The sequence below is a fragment of the Labeo rohita genome, chromosome 11 (genome assembly GCF_022985175.1).
Source record: "Labeo rohita strain BAU-BD-2019 chromosome 11, IGBB_LRoh.1.0, whole genome shotgun sequence".
Lineage (NCBI taxonomy): Eukaryota > Metazoa > Chordata > Actinopteri > Cypriniformes > Cyprinidae > Labeo > Labeo rohita.
The window spans coordinates 19,450,294-19,467,208 of NC_066879.1; the positions used below are offsets into that span (position 1 = coordinate 19,450,294).

The following is a 16,915-nucleotide window of genomic DNA, read 5'->3' on the forward strand; positions in this document are numbered from 1 at the left end:
TAAAATATTTCAGAATTTTACAGTTTTTACTGTACTTTGAATCAAATTAATGCAGGCTTGGTGAGCAGAAGAGACTTTTAAAAAACATTTAAAATCTTACTGTTCAAAAACTTTTGACTGGTAGTTTTAAAATGTTAAAATAGAAGAATTTAAGTGGCAATAATATTTCACAGTATTACTATTTTTACTTTATTTTTTTTTATTTATGCAGCCTAAAATATTAAACAATTTAATTATCCTTAACCTTTTAACAGTAGGGTGTGTTTCTATAATTTACCTTAAAACTTAATGTTCAGCTCCACGTTTTACATTCTTAAGACATACTGTTTCTGACTAGTTGATGTTTTGCAGCTGCTTTTTAATCATTTTAAGTTTTTGTACTTTGTACTTTTGTACTAAGTTTTGACTCCAAGTACAGTCAGTACATAATTTTCCATTAGCTTCTTAGGTGTTTTTTTTAATGATTGGCTAACTTTAGTAGTGATTCGTTTTGGCCCTCTTTATGTCTTCTAGCTTTAAGATCTTTCTCTAGAGATGCACATCACTGTTAAATGCATGCATCTCAGTGCGCCTCACTATGTCAGTCATTCCCTGCATGTCGATTCTAAGCACAAACATGTCTCACGCAAAATTATAAGTTGTTGAGGAGTTGCAACAGTCGAACTTTGGATTTGCTTCAAATAATCTGTCTCTGCATGTTGATGTCGGATTGAAGTTGTGTGAAGTCTCGTTCATGCATACATTTATATGATCGCAGTTTAAAACCTGTTTAAGTACAAAACGTGGACGTTTTTACACATCTTTTGCTTAGTCTAGAGGGTTGAAGGTATCAGTTTGAGTACATTTGTTTTAAAGTTTGGTGTCAGGTTTTTTGTTTGAGACAGGAATTAATCGTTTTCTTTATCTAGGATGCATTAAATTGAGCAAAAGATAGTAAAGACATTTAAAAATGTTACAAAACATTCTATGTTAAACAATTGCTGCTCATCAAAGAATGTTTTAAAAAGTTTAAATGTAAACTGTTATATTTAAATGTGCTAATATTTCACAAAAAATTACAATTATTACTGTATTTTTTGATTAATAAATGTAGCTTTGGTGAGCATTCTTTAAAAAAAACTGACCCCAAATTTTTAAGTGGTAGTATAAGAGAAAAAAAAAATCATCATTTAGGAGAAAAAAGTGTGTGTGTGTTTTTTTTTTTTTTTTTTAATCTGACTGCAGAGGTCAAGTGTAGGCCGCAACTAGTCAGACACTGATGTATGTTGTTAAGATGTGGTTTATAAGGGGCAGGAGGGTTCACAACGGCTTTCAAATATTGCAACACTTTTGTGGAGTGTAAATATTATGATTTGCATGGTTCAAAAGCATTAAATGTTGGTGAATCTTTAGCAAAGAGATACGATCGGCGTAGAGCTAAAAGGGGATCACCACGAACAAAGTGACTGACAGCGACATGGACAAACTGGCATTCAGAAGTTTGTCTGTGCGGTTTTGCTGTCATGTCCCGAAGAGCTTTGAGGTGATGCCAAGATTACTCACAGAATACTTTTAGCAAACGCGCTCTAAGACAACAGCGTATGACAGAAAGTCTGCCAGTGTTGAATCAGAGCCGGCGTGTGACATATCGTAACATGGTGCAAGTCCCTTGTGCAGCTTTCTGAGTGTTTGCTCTCAAAATCCTCGACGGCAGTGGAATGGACAAGATCTTTCTAGCTGTCCGTGTGCGGTTTACCTAAAACAAGTCCCACGAAAAACTGACTGTTCATGGGAGGTGCGATAAAAGACACTGGATTAAAATAGTAACTAATGTAGAATTTAAGACCAAAGTGTGAACCAAAACTACAGATTGCAGCCAAAAGGGATGAGAAACAAGACTTCAAGAGAAACTGTGAGATAAGTTTGAACCAGTTAGCATTTTGGCTTTTTTCAGTCTGAATGCCTAAAGTAAGATAGTCCGACAGCTAGATATTTTTATTTTATTTTATTTTTAATCAAATTGCATAAGAGTATAATTGTAATTATTTAATTTATTTTAATTTTAATTTAATTAAATTTTTTATTTATTTTTAAATCAGAGTAAGAGTCTGACAGATAGATTTTTCTTTTTTTTTTTCTTTTTTTCTTTTTTTTATTTTATTCAGAATGCATAACTGTTTGTAATTATTTTATTTAATTTAACTTAATTTATTAATTTCACTTCAATTTAATGTATGCTTCAGGCAAGCCAGCCTGAAATCTAGATTTTTATTTTATTTTTATTTTATTTTAATCAGAATGCATAACAACATAACAACTTAATTTCATTTAATTTAACTTTAATTTTTAATTTTGTTTCAAGAAGTAGTAAGTTTCAGGCAAAAGAGCCTGAAAGCTAGATTTAAGCTTTAATTTAATTTAAATCAATTTTGTTACTTTATTTCAGTCAGAATGCCTAAAGTAAAAGAGTATAAGAGCTAGATTTTTATTTTTTTATTATTTTATTTTATTTTATTTATTTTTTATTTTAGTCAGAATGCATTACAGAATCAGATTTTTATTTTATTTTATTTTATTTTATTTTATTTTATTTTATTTTTTTTTTTATTATTATTTTTTTTTTTCAGGCAGAGAGCCTGAAAGCTAGATTTTAATTTTAGTTTATTTTAATTTATTTATTTATTTTTTTTCTTTTAATCAGAATGCATAGCGGAGTCTAACTGTAATTATTTGATTTAATTTAACTTAATTTTTACATTTTATTTCAATAAGTATGCCTTAGACACTATTTTAATTTTATTTATTTATTTATGTATTTATTTTATATTATTATATTTTAATCAGAATGCCTTGTGTAAGAGAGTCTGACAGCATAGATTTTATTAAACTTTTTTTTTTAAATTAGAATGCATAAGAGTCTGATTGTAATTATTTAATTTATTTATTTTTTTATTATTATTATTATTTTTTCAATAAGCATCTGGCATGATTTTAATTTTATTTTTATGTATTTTGTTATATTTTAATCAGAATGCCTAATGTAAGACAGTCTAGAAATTTTTATTTTATTTCATTTTTAATCAGAATGCATAACAGAATCTGATTGTAATTATTCAATTTAACTTTTTAACACTTTGTTTTATTAAGTATGCAACAGGCATAATTTTAATTTATTTTATATCATTTATTGTATATCATTATAGTTTAATCAGAATGTCTATATATATATATATATATATATATATATATATATATATATATATATATATATATATATATATATATATATATATATAATTTTATTTCAGTAAGTATGCCACATGTAAGAGAGTTTAAAAGATTTTTTATTTTTTTTATTTATCTGAATTCTCTTTCTTGTTAGTGTACTAACACTTCATTTGTGTCCTTGTTTAACTTTTATTATTTTTCCGGATTGATAAAGGTTGTTTACCCCACCTAAGATCATGAACTTTTATGATGGGTAATTTACTCCAGGCTGCAGTACTTATCTATAAAATCATAATCTGTTAAAGGTCCATAGTTTTGTTTGTTTTTTTTTCTCAAACCGGCATTGACAGTGGGAGTTGCCAATCCAACACCATGTGGCCAAGCTCTGCTCCCTTTTTGCGTTTGATCTTTTTGTTTTTATTTCTACCCACCTCCACTTAAGAACACCTCTTTCTCAATGGGAATCTCTCTTTTTTTACCCCTCCTCCACTCTTACTAAATGGACCGATGCCATCATTCTCAGCTATAAAGTCAAGCATAGTACGATAAAAGCCTGATATCTTGCATGAAAGAGTCATGGCATGCGTTTGAAATTTCAGTTTTGGACTTATCAATTAGGCACTTAACTGGATAATTCCTAGAAGACAAGACAAATATCCAGGTACGCTTGTTTTTATTTATCTGGCAGTGGCTTTAAATATTATAATGTGAATAAATTCATTTTTAATTAAACACTTGTAGATGCTAAACCTGAATTCAGAGTGTGAAAATCAACTATATTTGTTAAACATCTGACCGTCACAGTTGTATAACATGCTGTGAGAATGTCTCATGGTCAAGAACTTTGAAGTGTAAAGAGGTTGTCCTTCTTTCTTTCTTTCACTACTTTGATCATACTTTTTTGACCCGAGTTATTGCCCGCGATCGGATTAGAGGATTTATTTTTTTCTGCGCCGCCCTTGACTACAGAAGAATCAGTTCAAAAATGCATGAGAAAAGCACACATTTGTTGTTCTCTGGGTCCCGAATGACAGCAAAAATGTGCCCATGAATTAGTGAACCACTCGTCCAGCTGAGAGTCAAGCTGCTTTGCCCTGGTGTTTGAGATTCAGTATTTTTTCAAATGCTTTTTAGAGTTAGCCGAGCTTTTCAGTAAGCGTATTAGAGGACTTTGAAGCACATTTCCTATTAATTATTTTGAATATTAAAGCTAGCATTTAATGCATGATTGCAGACCTGAAAGACACATGTTCTGACCTGAATGAAACTGTTCAGTGAAAACCAGATGCACTTATTCCAGTATCATAGTAAAACTGGATGATCTTTTAGTATTTCCTTTAAAAATACCATAGTTTCTACCAAGATATATATACACTACCGTTCAAAAGTTTGGGGTCAGTAAGACTTGTAATAGTCTTTAAAGAAGTCTCTTATGCTCATCAAGGCTGCATTTATTTGATTAAAAATATAGAAAAAAAACAGTAATATTGCAAAATGTTTTTACAATATAAAATAATGTTTTTTATTTTAACATACTTTAAAATAGAATTTATTCCTGTGATGAAAAGCTGAATTTTTATCAGCTGTTACTCCAGTCTTAAGTCTTAAGTGTCACATGATCCTTCAGAAATTATTCTAATATGCGGATTTATTATTAGAATGATCAGTGTTGGATAATATCAACAGTTGTGCTGCCAAATATTTTTTGGAACCTGTGATTTTTTTTTTTTTTTTTTTCTCCAGGATTCTTTCATGAATAACAAGTTTAAAAAGTACAGTGTTTATTCAAAATATAAATATTTTATAACAATGTAAATTATTTATTATTAACTTTTAATAAACTTTTAATTATTAACTTAATACATCCTTGGTGAATAAAAGTATTAATTTCTTAAAAAAAAAAAAAAAGAAACAATAAAAATGTACTGACCCCAAACTTTTGAACGGTAGTGTGTATATATGTATGTATATGTGTATATATATATGTATATATATATATTAGATATATATCTAAAATGTTTTTTTTTTTTTTTTTTTTTTTTTATTACAGGTTCTACTGTAAATTCAGTATTATTATGCGCTCTTTTACATCTTCTGTAAGTCAACAAAAACAATTTTTAAGTTCTTCAAACTTCAACCTGTCAAAATATTAAAGAATACGGTAAAAAAGGCCTTGGTAAAATTAATATTATTTGAAGTACCTCATGACATTTTTATATGAATATTGTGGTAATCATTCAGTACTGTGATATGTATTTGGTGTCATCACTGTACTATGGTACTGCCACAATGTTTATGAGGTTTTATTGCATTTTAAGGGTTTTATAGGATGTTTTGGTTCAGTGTTCAAAATTGACACGTCATCCACAAAGCAATGTCAATGATCTCATTATAAAATGATTTATGTACGATGTTGATCGATAAGATAAACTAATGAGAAAGGGTTTCAGCGCTACATGCTATTGTAAAACTGATCATGCAGACCAAACTGTACGTTGTAGAAACTTGAAACTTGGAGTGATGGTAGTACTCGCACCCCAATCGGCCTGACCGGGGAGCTACAGTGAACAAAAGTACTAACTAAACCACCAGTCGCAAGCTCAAGTGTTTTGTTATTGGAACCCTTAGCGCACACCGGAAAAAAACGCACACCTCAGATTCGATCTTGAACCTGGCGAAATTCAGTTATTTGGCATTTTTCGAAAAACTTACTTTTGCTAACTAATTCTAGGTTTTTCGCCCGATCGGAATCAAACCAATGCAGAAAGATTCTCTGGAGAGTGAATATCAATAATTATCAAAAAAAGTTGAACTTTTCGACTACTGTTGTAAAGGGGCTTCAAAACGTTCGAAAGGGGCAGGGCTGCTTTTACTAAAATGCCTATAACTCCTGAATAGAATGAGATATCTCCACTAAACTCAGAACACTTATGTAAGAGCTCAATTTAAAGTCACAGGAAAAAAATCGCTGAGCTTGGCCACTTGGTGGCGCTGTACGAAGGGTGAAAAACATATAAATGGCTATAACTGTGCAACCATTTGTCCTTTCTACATGAAAACTGCTGTGCAAGGTCTTGGTCCAACGTGCCACAAGTGTCTATAAGGATATTTGCGTATCTCAAAAAACATGGCCGTCATTGGGCGATGAGCCTGTTAGACCAGGTTAACAAAGTCTGATCGTAATGAAACTTGGTGGGCCTGTTCATCTCACAGCCCCAAAGGTCTGGGAGAAATTTGAAAGAAATTGGCCACTGGGGACAAATATCGTATTTTCAAGGCTGTAAACGATTGTACATCACACTGTTTTTCGCAAATATGCGCGATATTTGTATCATACGATAGAACCTCTAGAACGACCTCTGTCAATCAAATCGTTTGTTAAATGATTGAGAGCATGTCAAAAACCTACTTTTTGCGAACTAGTCCTGGATTCTGGGAAAAAAAACACTGTAGTACAACTCTCTGGAGACTCTAGGTCAATAACTATCAAAAAAAAAAACCTTGAAATGTACCCTTTGGTAAGCTATAACAGGGTCGTTTAGAAAAGGGCCCAGTCCAAATTTACCCAAAATCCTATAAAGCCTAAAGGAAAATTCAAAACTTCACAAAAGCTGAGCACATGCGACATGTGATTCTAAACAAGCATGCAAAGTTTTAAGGAGATCAGACCACAGCTGGCACTATAATTTAGGTGGTTACAGGCTTGCTAAATGACTTTCTTTTTCCATATTTGGTTACACGCTTTAAAGGAGAAGTCCACTTCCAAAACAAAGATTCACATATTATTTACTCACCCCCTTGTCATCAAAGATGTTCATGTCTTTCTTTCTTCAGTCGTAAAGAAATTGTTTTTTGAGGAAAACATTTCTGCATTTTTCTTCATATAATGGACTGATATGGTGCCCTGATTTTGAACTTCCAAAATGCAGTTTAAATGCGGCTTCAAATGATCCCAAATGTGGTTGTAAACGATCCCAGCCGAGGAAGGAAAGTCTTATCTAGCGAAACAATTGGTTATTTAAGTTTTAAAAAAATACAATTTAAATACTTTTTTATTCTCAAATAAAATCCCTTTCTCTCATTGAACTCTGTGTGTTCTGGCTCAAGACAGGGTATGTCGAAAAACTCCGACCGTATTTTCTCCCTCATCCTCAAAAATCATTTCAAAATCATCCTACATTGCTGCAGAAGTACCGACGCTATTAAGTAAACATGCAAAGAAGATCAAACACCCTTAACAAAAAAAGGTAAAACAGCGATATGGGACAATTTCGAAGTTGAGGGAGAACATGAGATGGGAGTTTTTTGACATACCCTAACTGTCATGAACCAGAACAAAAACAGTACAGGCAGAGTAACACAAGATGAGCGTTTGGCATTAAAAAGTATATAAATTGTATTATTTTTATTAAAATAACCGATCGTTATGCTAGATAAGACCCTTCTTTGAACGTCTACCCTACATGAACCTCTTGGATGACAAGGGGGTGAGTAAATCATTTGTAAATTGTTGTTCTGGAAGTGGACTTCTCCTTTAAAGCACTTGAACTCCTTGCAGCTATATTCTTTTCTTTTTGTTTACAAAAAAGGGGGTTTTGTTTTATTTCATTTAGTGTGTGCGTTTTGTTGAACTTTGTGTTGAATTAATGCTAACACATTTGTTTAGGCATTTGTCTTTGTAGATCAAATCAACAACCTATTTAAGTCTTATCTAGATGTATTGCATTTGTCTGGAAACGTTGTTTTCTTGTATCTTTTTATTTTTTTTTCTCACCATTATCTCCTTTTTCCCACTCAGTTTTAATCTTTATGATATCAGACTATATCATTCAACTAAACACACCTTTATTGTGACACATTAACCCAGCGGTTAACTCCATTGTTCAGGCCATGTAATAATTAAACCCTAACCATCTATCTTTCAGCTTATCTGCGAATATGCCATGAGACTTTTCCGTCATTCTTCAAGCATTTTTCCAAATAACTTTTGAATGCAGTGATACTGGAGTCACGCTGTCCAAAAAGAGGAGTAGAGTTCAGGTCAAAGCGATGGTGACCCGATTCAGCGGGAAACAAAACAGCCTGTGATTGAGAAAGAATGAAGCAAGCGCATTAAAACCAAAACGTGTCTGCAAATGAATGCTTTTTCCTCTGAAGGCTTCCATGAATTATCGTGAGGGCCGTCAGTAGGTCATTGCATATTGTTAGCTGTTGTCTTGGAGCGGGGTGGGGAGCGTTTTCACTTCTGGAAAGCCAGAACCGACCGCGTCTGAGTGCTGAAACGGCTTGTTTTGATGCACGGCCCACTGAGCGTTCTTGTGAAACTGCATGTAAAACCTGCAGAATACTGACTCTGTGCTTTTAGAAAACTTAAAAAAAAAAAGAAAAAATCAGTTGGCGGGAATGTCAGACAGCCAGAGAAAGCAATGCATGTCAGACAGGTCTTGTGAAATCTAGCTGGCTCTCTGATGCATTCTGAATGAAATGCTTTTGTTGTTGTTTTTAATTCTTTTTTTTTTTACATTTTTATTGATTTTAAACCTTTTTCACTTTTATTGAGAAGAAATTTGAGTGTGGAGAGAAAAAGAGCTGGATTGGGTTATGTTGTGGGCTCCATTCAAGTTTACATTGGCCGCATGAGCTCGATATATCAGAACTAATTGCTAGGTCTACTGATGTTTGTTGCTTGTCATAAATGAATTTTGTGCCAACAATTCTTGTTGGATGACTAGCATATCCAAGAAGCAGAGCAAATGTCAGTCTAGATTTATTTATTTATTTTACTAGTTAGAATTTTTGTTCAAATTTGTTTTTATTTTTCCCTTAAAAGCACTGCTGCTAAACATTCAGACAGATGTCTTTGATCATTGTTGTCATGTAACACTTTTTTTTTATGCTTCCTGCCACAAGCATGATGTCAAAAGTTTTTCATGGTTTTTTTTTTTTTAAAGAATTTTCTTCTGCTCACCAAGACTGCATTTATTTGATGCAAAGTATAGTAGGGCCCTATGAAATGTGTTTTATTTTTTCTCAAATTGTGTTTTATTTTGTTCCGAATTCTGTTTTAAGTTTTTAAAAATTCAGTTTTCATAATCTGTTTGAAAAAATATATTACACAGTAATAAATAAGTAAATCTGTAGGCTATTTTTTTTTTTTTTTTTTTTTTCATGTAAGCTATAGCTTCTGACCTTCAAATCAAAACATACTTGAGATTTTATGACATCAATTACTGCATTATTTAATCAGAATCTTATCACTGGCACACCCTGAGCATAACGTAAGTTATTCATCTTTTCAACAAGGCATATCAGCCCTAATCTTTCATTTCAAGCCAATGCCGACGTTTACATTTTAAGCCATTATTGGCGGTTCTAAGAAATCAGTTGTATTTTTTCCCCAAATTCCGTTTTATTTTTTTCTAAATTGCGTTTTAATTTTTCTGGATACCGTTTTAATGGTAAATTCAATTTTATTAATTAAAAAGCATGTCTAACTAATTAAAATCATGAAACGTGTACAATTTCACATCAATTTAGTAAAGGTTTAACAAAAATGGTATGTTTAGAGCCCTATGAAATGTTTTATTTTTTCTCACCATGTTTTATTGTTATCAAATTCTGTGTTTTAGCATGTCTGATTATTTAAATACATACTTAATTTCTTCTTAAAATAGCCTTATGAAAGTTTTTTTTTTACCCTCAGAAATTCTGTGTTGTGTATGTAAATGTTCTGGTTATCAGATGAAGGCATAAAACATTTATTTTATTTATCTTTTAATTATTGAAAATTAAGCAAACTTGTTTTTGTCAAACAAAGGGGAATTTGCTATTAAAATTAAAACGTGGAAGAAATGTTGTGTGTTTATACCTTAAAAAATAATGTTTGTTTCATTTTAGTAGTAGTAGTAATATATATCTGGCACAATGTCAAGTTAACCCTGCGTCTCGCGCGCTTTAGTGTGTAGTAAACAAAACCGCTTGTCTGCTCCATTCATTAAAACAGAGACACGCAGAACGTGCAGGATTCACATTTAAATGGTATTTTTGCGGCGTAATATTTACAGATACTAGTCCATATTGCGGTTTGATTTAAGTGTAATGATTTTTTGATTAATTCATTTAAACTTTGACAAATTCTGTGACATTCCGTGTTATTCAGTAAATTCCGTTTTTATTCCGTCTGTGTTTTCCGTATCGCGGATATCTTGGGGGCCGCTCACATATCGCGTCTTTTGCACGCTCAAATGTAGACGCGCGGCAGCCGCGCTCATAAGAGGCCGTTCACATATCACGCCTATTTCCAGCTCTAAAAATCACTTGCTGTAGCTCTGCTACTAAATTTATTTAAAAATGGCTATCCCTGCACAGCTATGATCAGCTGTTTCTCCATCTTGGCTGAGCTTTCAATGTTGTTATGGTAAAGGATGAAGCTAATTGGTTGGTTCTTGTCACATGACCCGCGGTGCGCTCGCGGCATTCTGAAAAGTTGAGATGTTTTCAGCTCGACGCGGCACGGACGCGCCTGAAAAAAATGATCGCGTCGCGACTGCGTCGCTTCCGTTGTGAGCACGGCTGCCGCGCGTCTACATTTGAAATAACGAACTTGAGCACGCAAAAGACGCAGTATGTGAACGGCCCCTAAGCCGCCTTTCCACTGCACACCACATTCGGGCACGACTGTCGCATTTCTCCCCCTAGTGGTGGTCGCACAGTAGGGCTGTCAACGATTAATCGCGATTAATCGCATACAAAATAAAAGTTTAAGTTTGCTTAATATATGTGTGTGTACTGTGTAATTATTATGTATATGTAAATACACACAAATTAATGTGTGTAAATGTATGAGAAATATGTTATTAATATACAAAATGATTTTATTTATATATAATATAAATTAAATAAAAAATAAAATAAATACATATGCTTGTAAATATTTCTTAAATATATACATGAATGTGTTTGTATTTATATATACATAATAATTATACACAGTACACACACACATATTAGGCAAACTTAAACTTTTATTTTGTATGCGATTAATCGCGATTAATCGTTGACAGCCCTATCGCACAGAACTTTCAAACTGGTCGTGCAGCAACCGTTACCTCGGCATATTCACTTTGGTAAAATTAATGATTTGAATGAATATAATCAATGTATGAATGTTTCGTCACAAAACAAATGACCCCTAAATAAAACCATAGTAGATGTTATTGGGCTAATCAACGTAAATAATGATTTAATAATTATAAAATAATAATTTCTGCCATACTTATCCTAAAGCAACATTTTACAGAAATAGTGTTTAAAGAATGGTGTTAAAGTGATCCAAATATTGGTAATTCTAACCGTAAGTTCATAGTTTTTAATAGAATACATCACATCCGGTCGGGCGGGCGCATACGGTCTAGCCGCAGAAGTTCAAATATTTGAACGCATTCGCAGCTCAAATCGGATCTGAAATTTCCGCATACGCATATGATCGGAACTCCACGCAGCTCCCGCACTACTCTCCATTGAAAATGAATGACTTCCGGTCTGTCGCTTGTCGGAGATAGTGGAAAGGTGGCTTTAGGGTCCTAGATAACATCACTATACATAATATCATAATACAGTCGTTTCACGACGCTGCCATATTGGCGGCACTGAATGTAAACAGTGCCACTGAACCAAACAAAACTTGCATGTTTAGCTAATTATTGCTGCTGAAAATGGTCAGTTATTGGCCACGCATCTGTGCAACTGACCAAATTGTGATGTAAGTGCAAACCTTCTATTGTGCATCCATATTGTGTAGTTATATTAATAAGTGTACTGTAAATCACCACCTGAGGGTATGTTTTACACAACAGCGATTTGTACTAAAAATAGAAAGAAAATTTCTTTAGTTTTTTTTAAAAGTTTCCAACACCCATAGCAAAGGATGGCATGGGAACGTCTCTGACCTTTATTTTATTCAGTCTTTCTATGGATACAGTCAGATGTCTTGAATAAGGCAGTCATGATATAAATTTCCTGTGGGCTTTATGCTGCGCTGTTGGCAATGTTATGTCTTATTTATATTTTTCGAGTTCCCGGTATACCAGCCAGACACTGTTTGTTTTGTTAATGTACAGAGCCCTTTTCTATTTAATTTCTTCGGTGGCTTTGTTCCGACGTTTAAATCTGAGAAAGTGTTTTCGAAACCTTAAACCGCTGGTCATTTTAATGTTTTCTCTCACTGTGAGCTGCTTATAAAGGCTCTGTAAATCTTTAAAAAATGCTCTCATTTGAAAGAGCTGCAGAATGCTTCCATTAAAAGACAGAAGGCTGTGTGATTCATGGACTTTAATTAAGATTTCCATCTTTTGTTTTCTCTCAGGAGTCCAGGTCTGCGGTCAGAGAGCATAAAAGAGAGAGGCCTCTTTATAGGTGAAGGGATTGCCCAGGGCCACAGCGCCCAGAATTTGAAGGTAAGGTAAATCACATTCCTTTGATTACTACTTTGCTGTTTCTTTCCTATACAACAAAAGCATATAATAGTAACCTAGAGCTGTCAAAAGACAAAAAAGGCCCTTAAAAGATGGTTTGTCAGGCTTGTGTGTTATGCAATCCATACAAAATTGACTTTGCATTTAACTGAGCAACTTAAAGGATCAGTTCACTTCCATTTCCAAATGATCACTTTCTGGTAATTTACTCACCCCAGTGTCATCCAAAATGTTCATGTGTTCTTTTCTTCAGTCAAAAAGAATCACACAATTTTGACTATTTTTTGCAGTTCTTACTTTTTAACTCACTATTACAAGTGTCTATTACACAATTCTGAGTTCATTTCTTAGAATTACGAGTTTATATCTCAGGAAACAGGCTTCCGTTGACCTTTCATATATTGCTAAACTGCTGAGATTACAGTTTTTTTTTTTTTAAATAATTGCCTAATATTGGGTGTATATCAGTTGAGTTTAATTGTGGATGCTCATTTCTACCTATTTTACATTTATATTACCCTTGCCTTCATCTAACACTCAAAGTTAATCTTTAATGAAAAATATTTTGATAACACTTAAATGCAATCCTTAACAATCTCAAAATGAATATCTATTTTTACAAACAGGTCCCAATAGTGTTGTGATGTCTAAATTCAGTTGTAACATTTACAACAATTTTCAGGTAGTTCTTAGTGTTTTTTTTTTTTTCATTTATTAAAGAAGAATAACACTATTTTAAGACACAAGACATTTATGTGAAAACTTGAAAATAATTGCATGACATGAAAATAATTGTAATTAAGTCAGTAATTGTAATATATATACATATAAAAATCCTGTACACTCACAATACATGCAACGCTATGAAATTCTTTTTCCCAAATTCTGTTTTTTTCCTCAATTGTTTTTTCAGTTTTAATTTTTCTTGATTCATGTTTTTTCCGTTGTAATTTTTTAGGCTCTGTTTTAATGGTTAAATTAAAAATTATTAATCCAAAAGTATGTCTAATTAATTTAAATAATGAAATGTACACAATTTAACAGCAATTTATTAAAGGTTTAACGAAACAAAAAAAAAAAAAAAACGTTTTTAAGGCCCTATGACCATACTTTTTTTTTTTTTTTTTTTTTTTTTTCCCTCAAATTCAGTTTTATTTTGGCTGTTTTATTTAGCTTTTCTGGTTTCCACTCTGGTTTCATTCAATTTTTATCAACCTAAGAATCTCTAATTAATTGATTTTAATAAAAGAATTCATTCACACAGCGGCACGCACAACATGCAGGAGTCATATTTAAATAGTATTTTTGCAGCTTAATATCCACAGACACTAGTCCATATAGTGTTTTGATTTAAGTGTCCTGACGTATCTATGATTTATACATTGACATTCCGCATTATACAGTAAATTCCATTTTTTTTTTTTTTTAATGACTGGATTCCGCAATTCCATCCGCGTTTTCTGCATTTTGGAAGTTCAAGGCCCTAAATACAGAGTAAAGATCTGTTGCTACTTCCTTTTTATCTTTGGTGCATCCTTAGTAGCAAATATTACTTAAGAGAAATGTTAGATCACTGACACCAGATTGAGCTGTAACATGCAGCCTCCGTCTGCGACTCATGCTGTTACTGATTTTAATAATGGTCTTTGTGCTGTCAGTTGGTAACCAAAAGAAAAAAATGTCTGCTTGCATACTTATATGACACATTGACATGGGTTGGGTAAATAGGCCTGTCAGGTTTATGATTGCAGTATTTCCTTGCATTCATTGTACAGTCTGCTCGAGAGGAAGTTTAAAAAAAAAAAAAAAACAGCATGTTGCATTTGCGATTTGCGTATAAATTGTAGCCGAGAGCCGAATGTGGCCATATAACAGCTGCTTCTGAAAGGGAAAATGGTAGGAAGGGTCGATCCTGAATTGGGTTTCCCCTTTCCGTGGTGTGCTGTACGGGTGCAGGGGACTGATAAGATCAGGGCCTGTGGCAGAGGGCAGGGAACACTGACACCCGTCAGCCTAACACACACTCACACACTTTCCCTGTTTTCTGCCATGCTGCCTCCCCGCTGCCCTATTGTTGAAGTGACCACACCAGCACAGCGCTGGTTTCCTCCCTGCTGTCTCCTCCGAGCAACACGCTGGAGCTCCATTTCAAAACCTAGTGAGCGGCCTTCTAAGGAAACATCTGAAATCTCAGAAGAGCTAATTTGGAATGCTGCTTTTCTTTTAGAACAGCATACGGAATGTGTTGGATGTTGCCTTAAAGTGCAGTTTAGAGCTCACTAGTTTTTGTAGTCTGCCTCAGTTCTTCTGGAGCTTTATCAGAAGAGTGGATGAATGTTCTTGACGGGCCTATAATGTCACAGTGTTTTTATTGCTGCCTGAATGTATGCTGTGAACAATCCCTCTCTTAAGGACAAGCTGCTTGATTGGCTTGGAGACTGACCAATAGCAGAGCAGAGCATGCAGATGGACTGTGTTTAGTGTGTCAAGACATTTTGATTGGCTAATACCAATGCAGAAGTCTGCATTCTCGTTGGTCGGGGTAGATTAATGAGATATGAAAGGTGTTTCAGTCAGTTTAAATAAAGAGTTAAAAAATATATAAATAAATATCTCTTTATTCTCTTTTTTAAAATGTCCTCAAAGCGTTTTACTTGTACATATAGATATATAGAAATCTATATCTATATATCTATGTCTATATATAGATATATATACACACACACACACAATAATGTACTTATGTACTTATGATATAATAATGATATAATAATTTTAAAATCAATAAATTGTGTAGTGTGTATGTATGTGTGTGTGTGTGTGTGTGTGTGTATGTGTATATATATATATATATATATATTACACACACATTTCACATAGCTCGCTGTACATTTCTGTCAGTCTTCAAGACAACTGCACTTGCAGAGTCATGAAATATTTAACCATTAATCTCTCTCATCCTCAATCTTTGCATCCAAGGTCCAAAATTAACACCCTGTCAGCATCAAATGAGAATGAAAAGGGACTTTGGTGAGCAAATAAACTTGCTAGTTTTTGGCATTCTCACATTGTGGTTTTATTTATTTTTTTATTATTAATTAATTTTTATTTTAATTAATTTTATTTCACCATGAATATAGCCTTTGCTGATATGTATTTATTATTTATGAAAAAAATACATAAACCCACAATCCCAAAAATAAAAAAAAGAATTGTGTAAATGCTTAAAAGTAACTAATCTAATATAAAAAATCTTAAATCCACCACTGGTAGGTTAAAATTAATTTTGAATTGTGTGTAAATAAATCTCTTTCTGGTCTGTTTCTAATAATCGTGTTTGATTGTCAAATTGGCTTACTGGTTTGCCAGCTGTTGTCTGGCTCTCGTATGCGTCTGAGAACTCTCTCAGCGTGGCTCTCAGCTGTAGCATTCGGGATCGTGACTCACAGGAAGTTCTTCTCAGAGTGTTTGTTTACGTGTGCACATGATTATGTGTCATCTCAGGTCAGCTGGTTGTCAATACAATCCAATGGTATAACAGCTGTTGTTGGGCCTCACACAGTCCTCATTATACTACACAAACACACACACACACTTAACGTGTGATCTCTGCATGTGTGTGTGCAGGAGTGCAACAGTTATCCAGGCAGGACTGAAGATCAGGATGGAGAAAGAAGATATGAAGATTATCAACAATGGTTTGGAGGATGAGATGGTATGTATTCTAATTGTTTCTTCTTCCTTTTTTGTGTTATGAAGCACATGAGCTCATTTTATGTCTGTTCAGGAGCTGAGCGGGTATCGGCTGTGCCGATGGAAGCTGGTTCTGGTGGGTTTGGGTGGTTTCTGTACGGGTGGTTTCCTCTTCCTGCTGCTCTATTGGATGCCTGAATGGTGTGTGAAGGCCACCTGCACACGGACCACTGTCAGAGACGCAGACGTCGCCCTCTTACGAAGCACTGTATGTATTAAACCTCAAGGACACTCTGTCATACCTTACTTTTACATGTGTTTTGCGTCTGTGTTTGTCTGTCTGTGTGTGTATATGTGTGTGTATGTGTATGTGTATATATATATATATATATATATATGTATGTGTGTGTACTTGTTTTTGCTACATTGTGGGGACCAAATGTCCCCACAAGGATAGTAAAACCTGAAAGTTTTGACATGGTGGGGACCGGCCTGCAGTCCCCACAATGTTAAAAAATTATTAAAAATAGTAAATGATGTTT

At 33.6% G+C, this 16,915-nt stretch overlaps 1 protein-coding gene across 1 annotated transcript in view; it reads left to right on the forward strand.

Moving 5' to 3' along the window:
• Window positions 1-16,915, forward strand: part of atp13a3 (ATPase 13A3) — a 48,390-nt gene that overhangs the window by 1,883 nt on the left and 29,592 nt on the right. Inside the window, exons 2-4 of the mRNA XM_051122121.1 lie at window positions 12,572-12,662; window positions 16,308-16,395; window positions 16,468-16,641. Of these exons, the coding sequence (XP_050978078.1) occupies window positions 16,345-16,395; window positions 16,468-16,641 (225 nt within the window). The 5' untranslated portion in view covers window positions 12,572-12,662; window positions 16,308-16,344. The remainder of the gene's footprint in view (window positions 1-12,571; window positions 12,663-16,307; window positions 16,396-16,467; window positions 16,642-16,915) is intronic.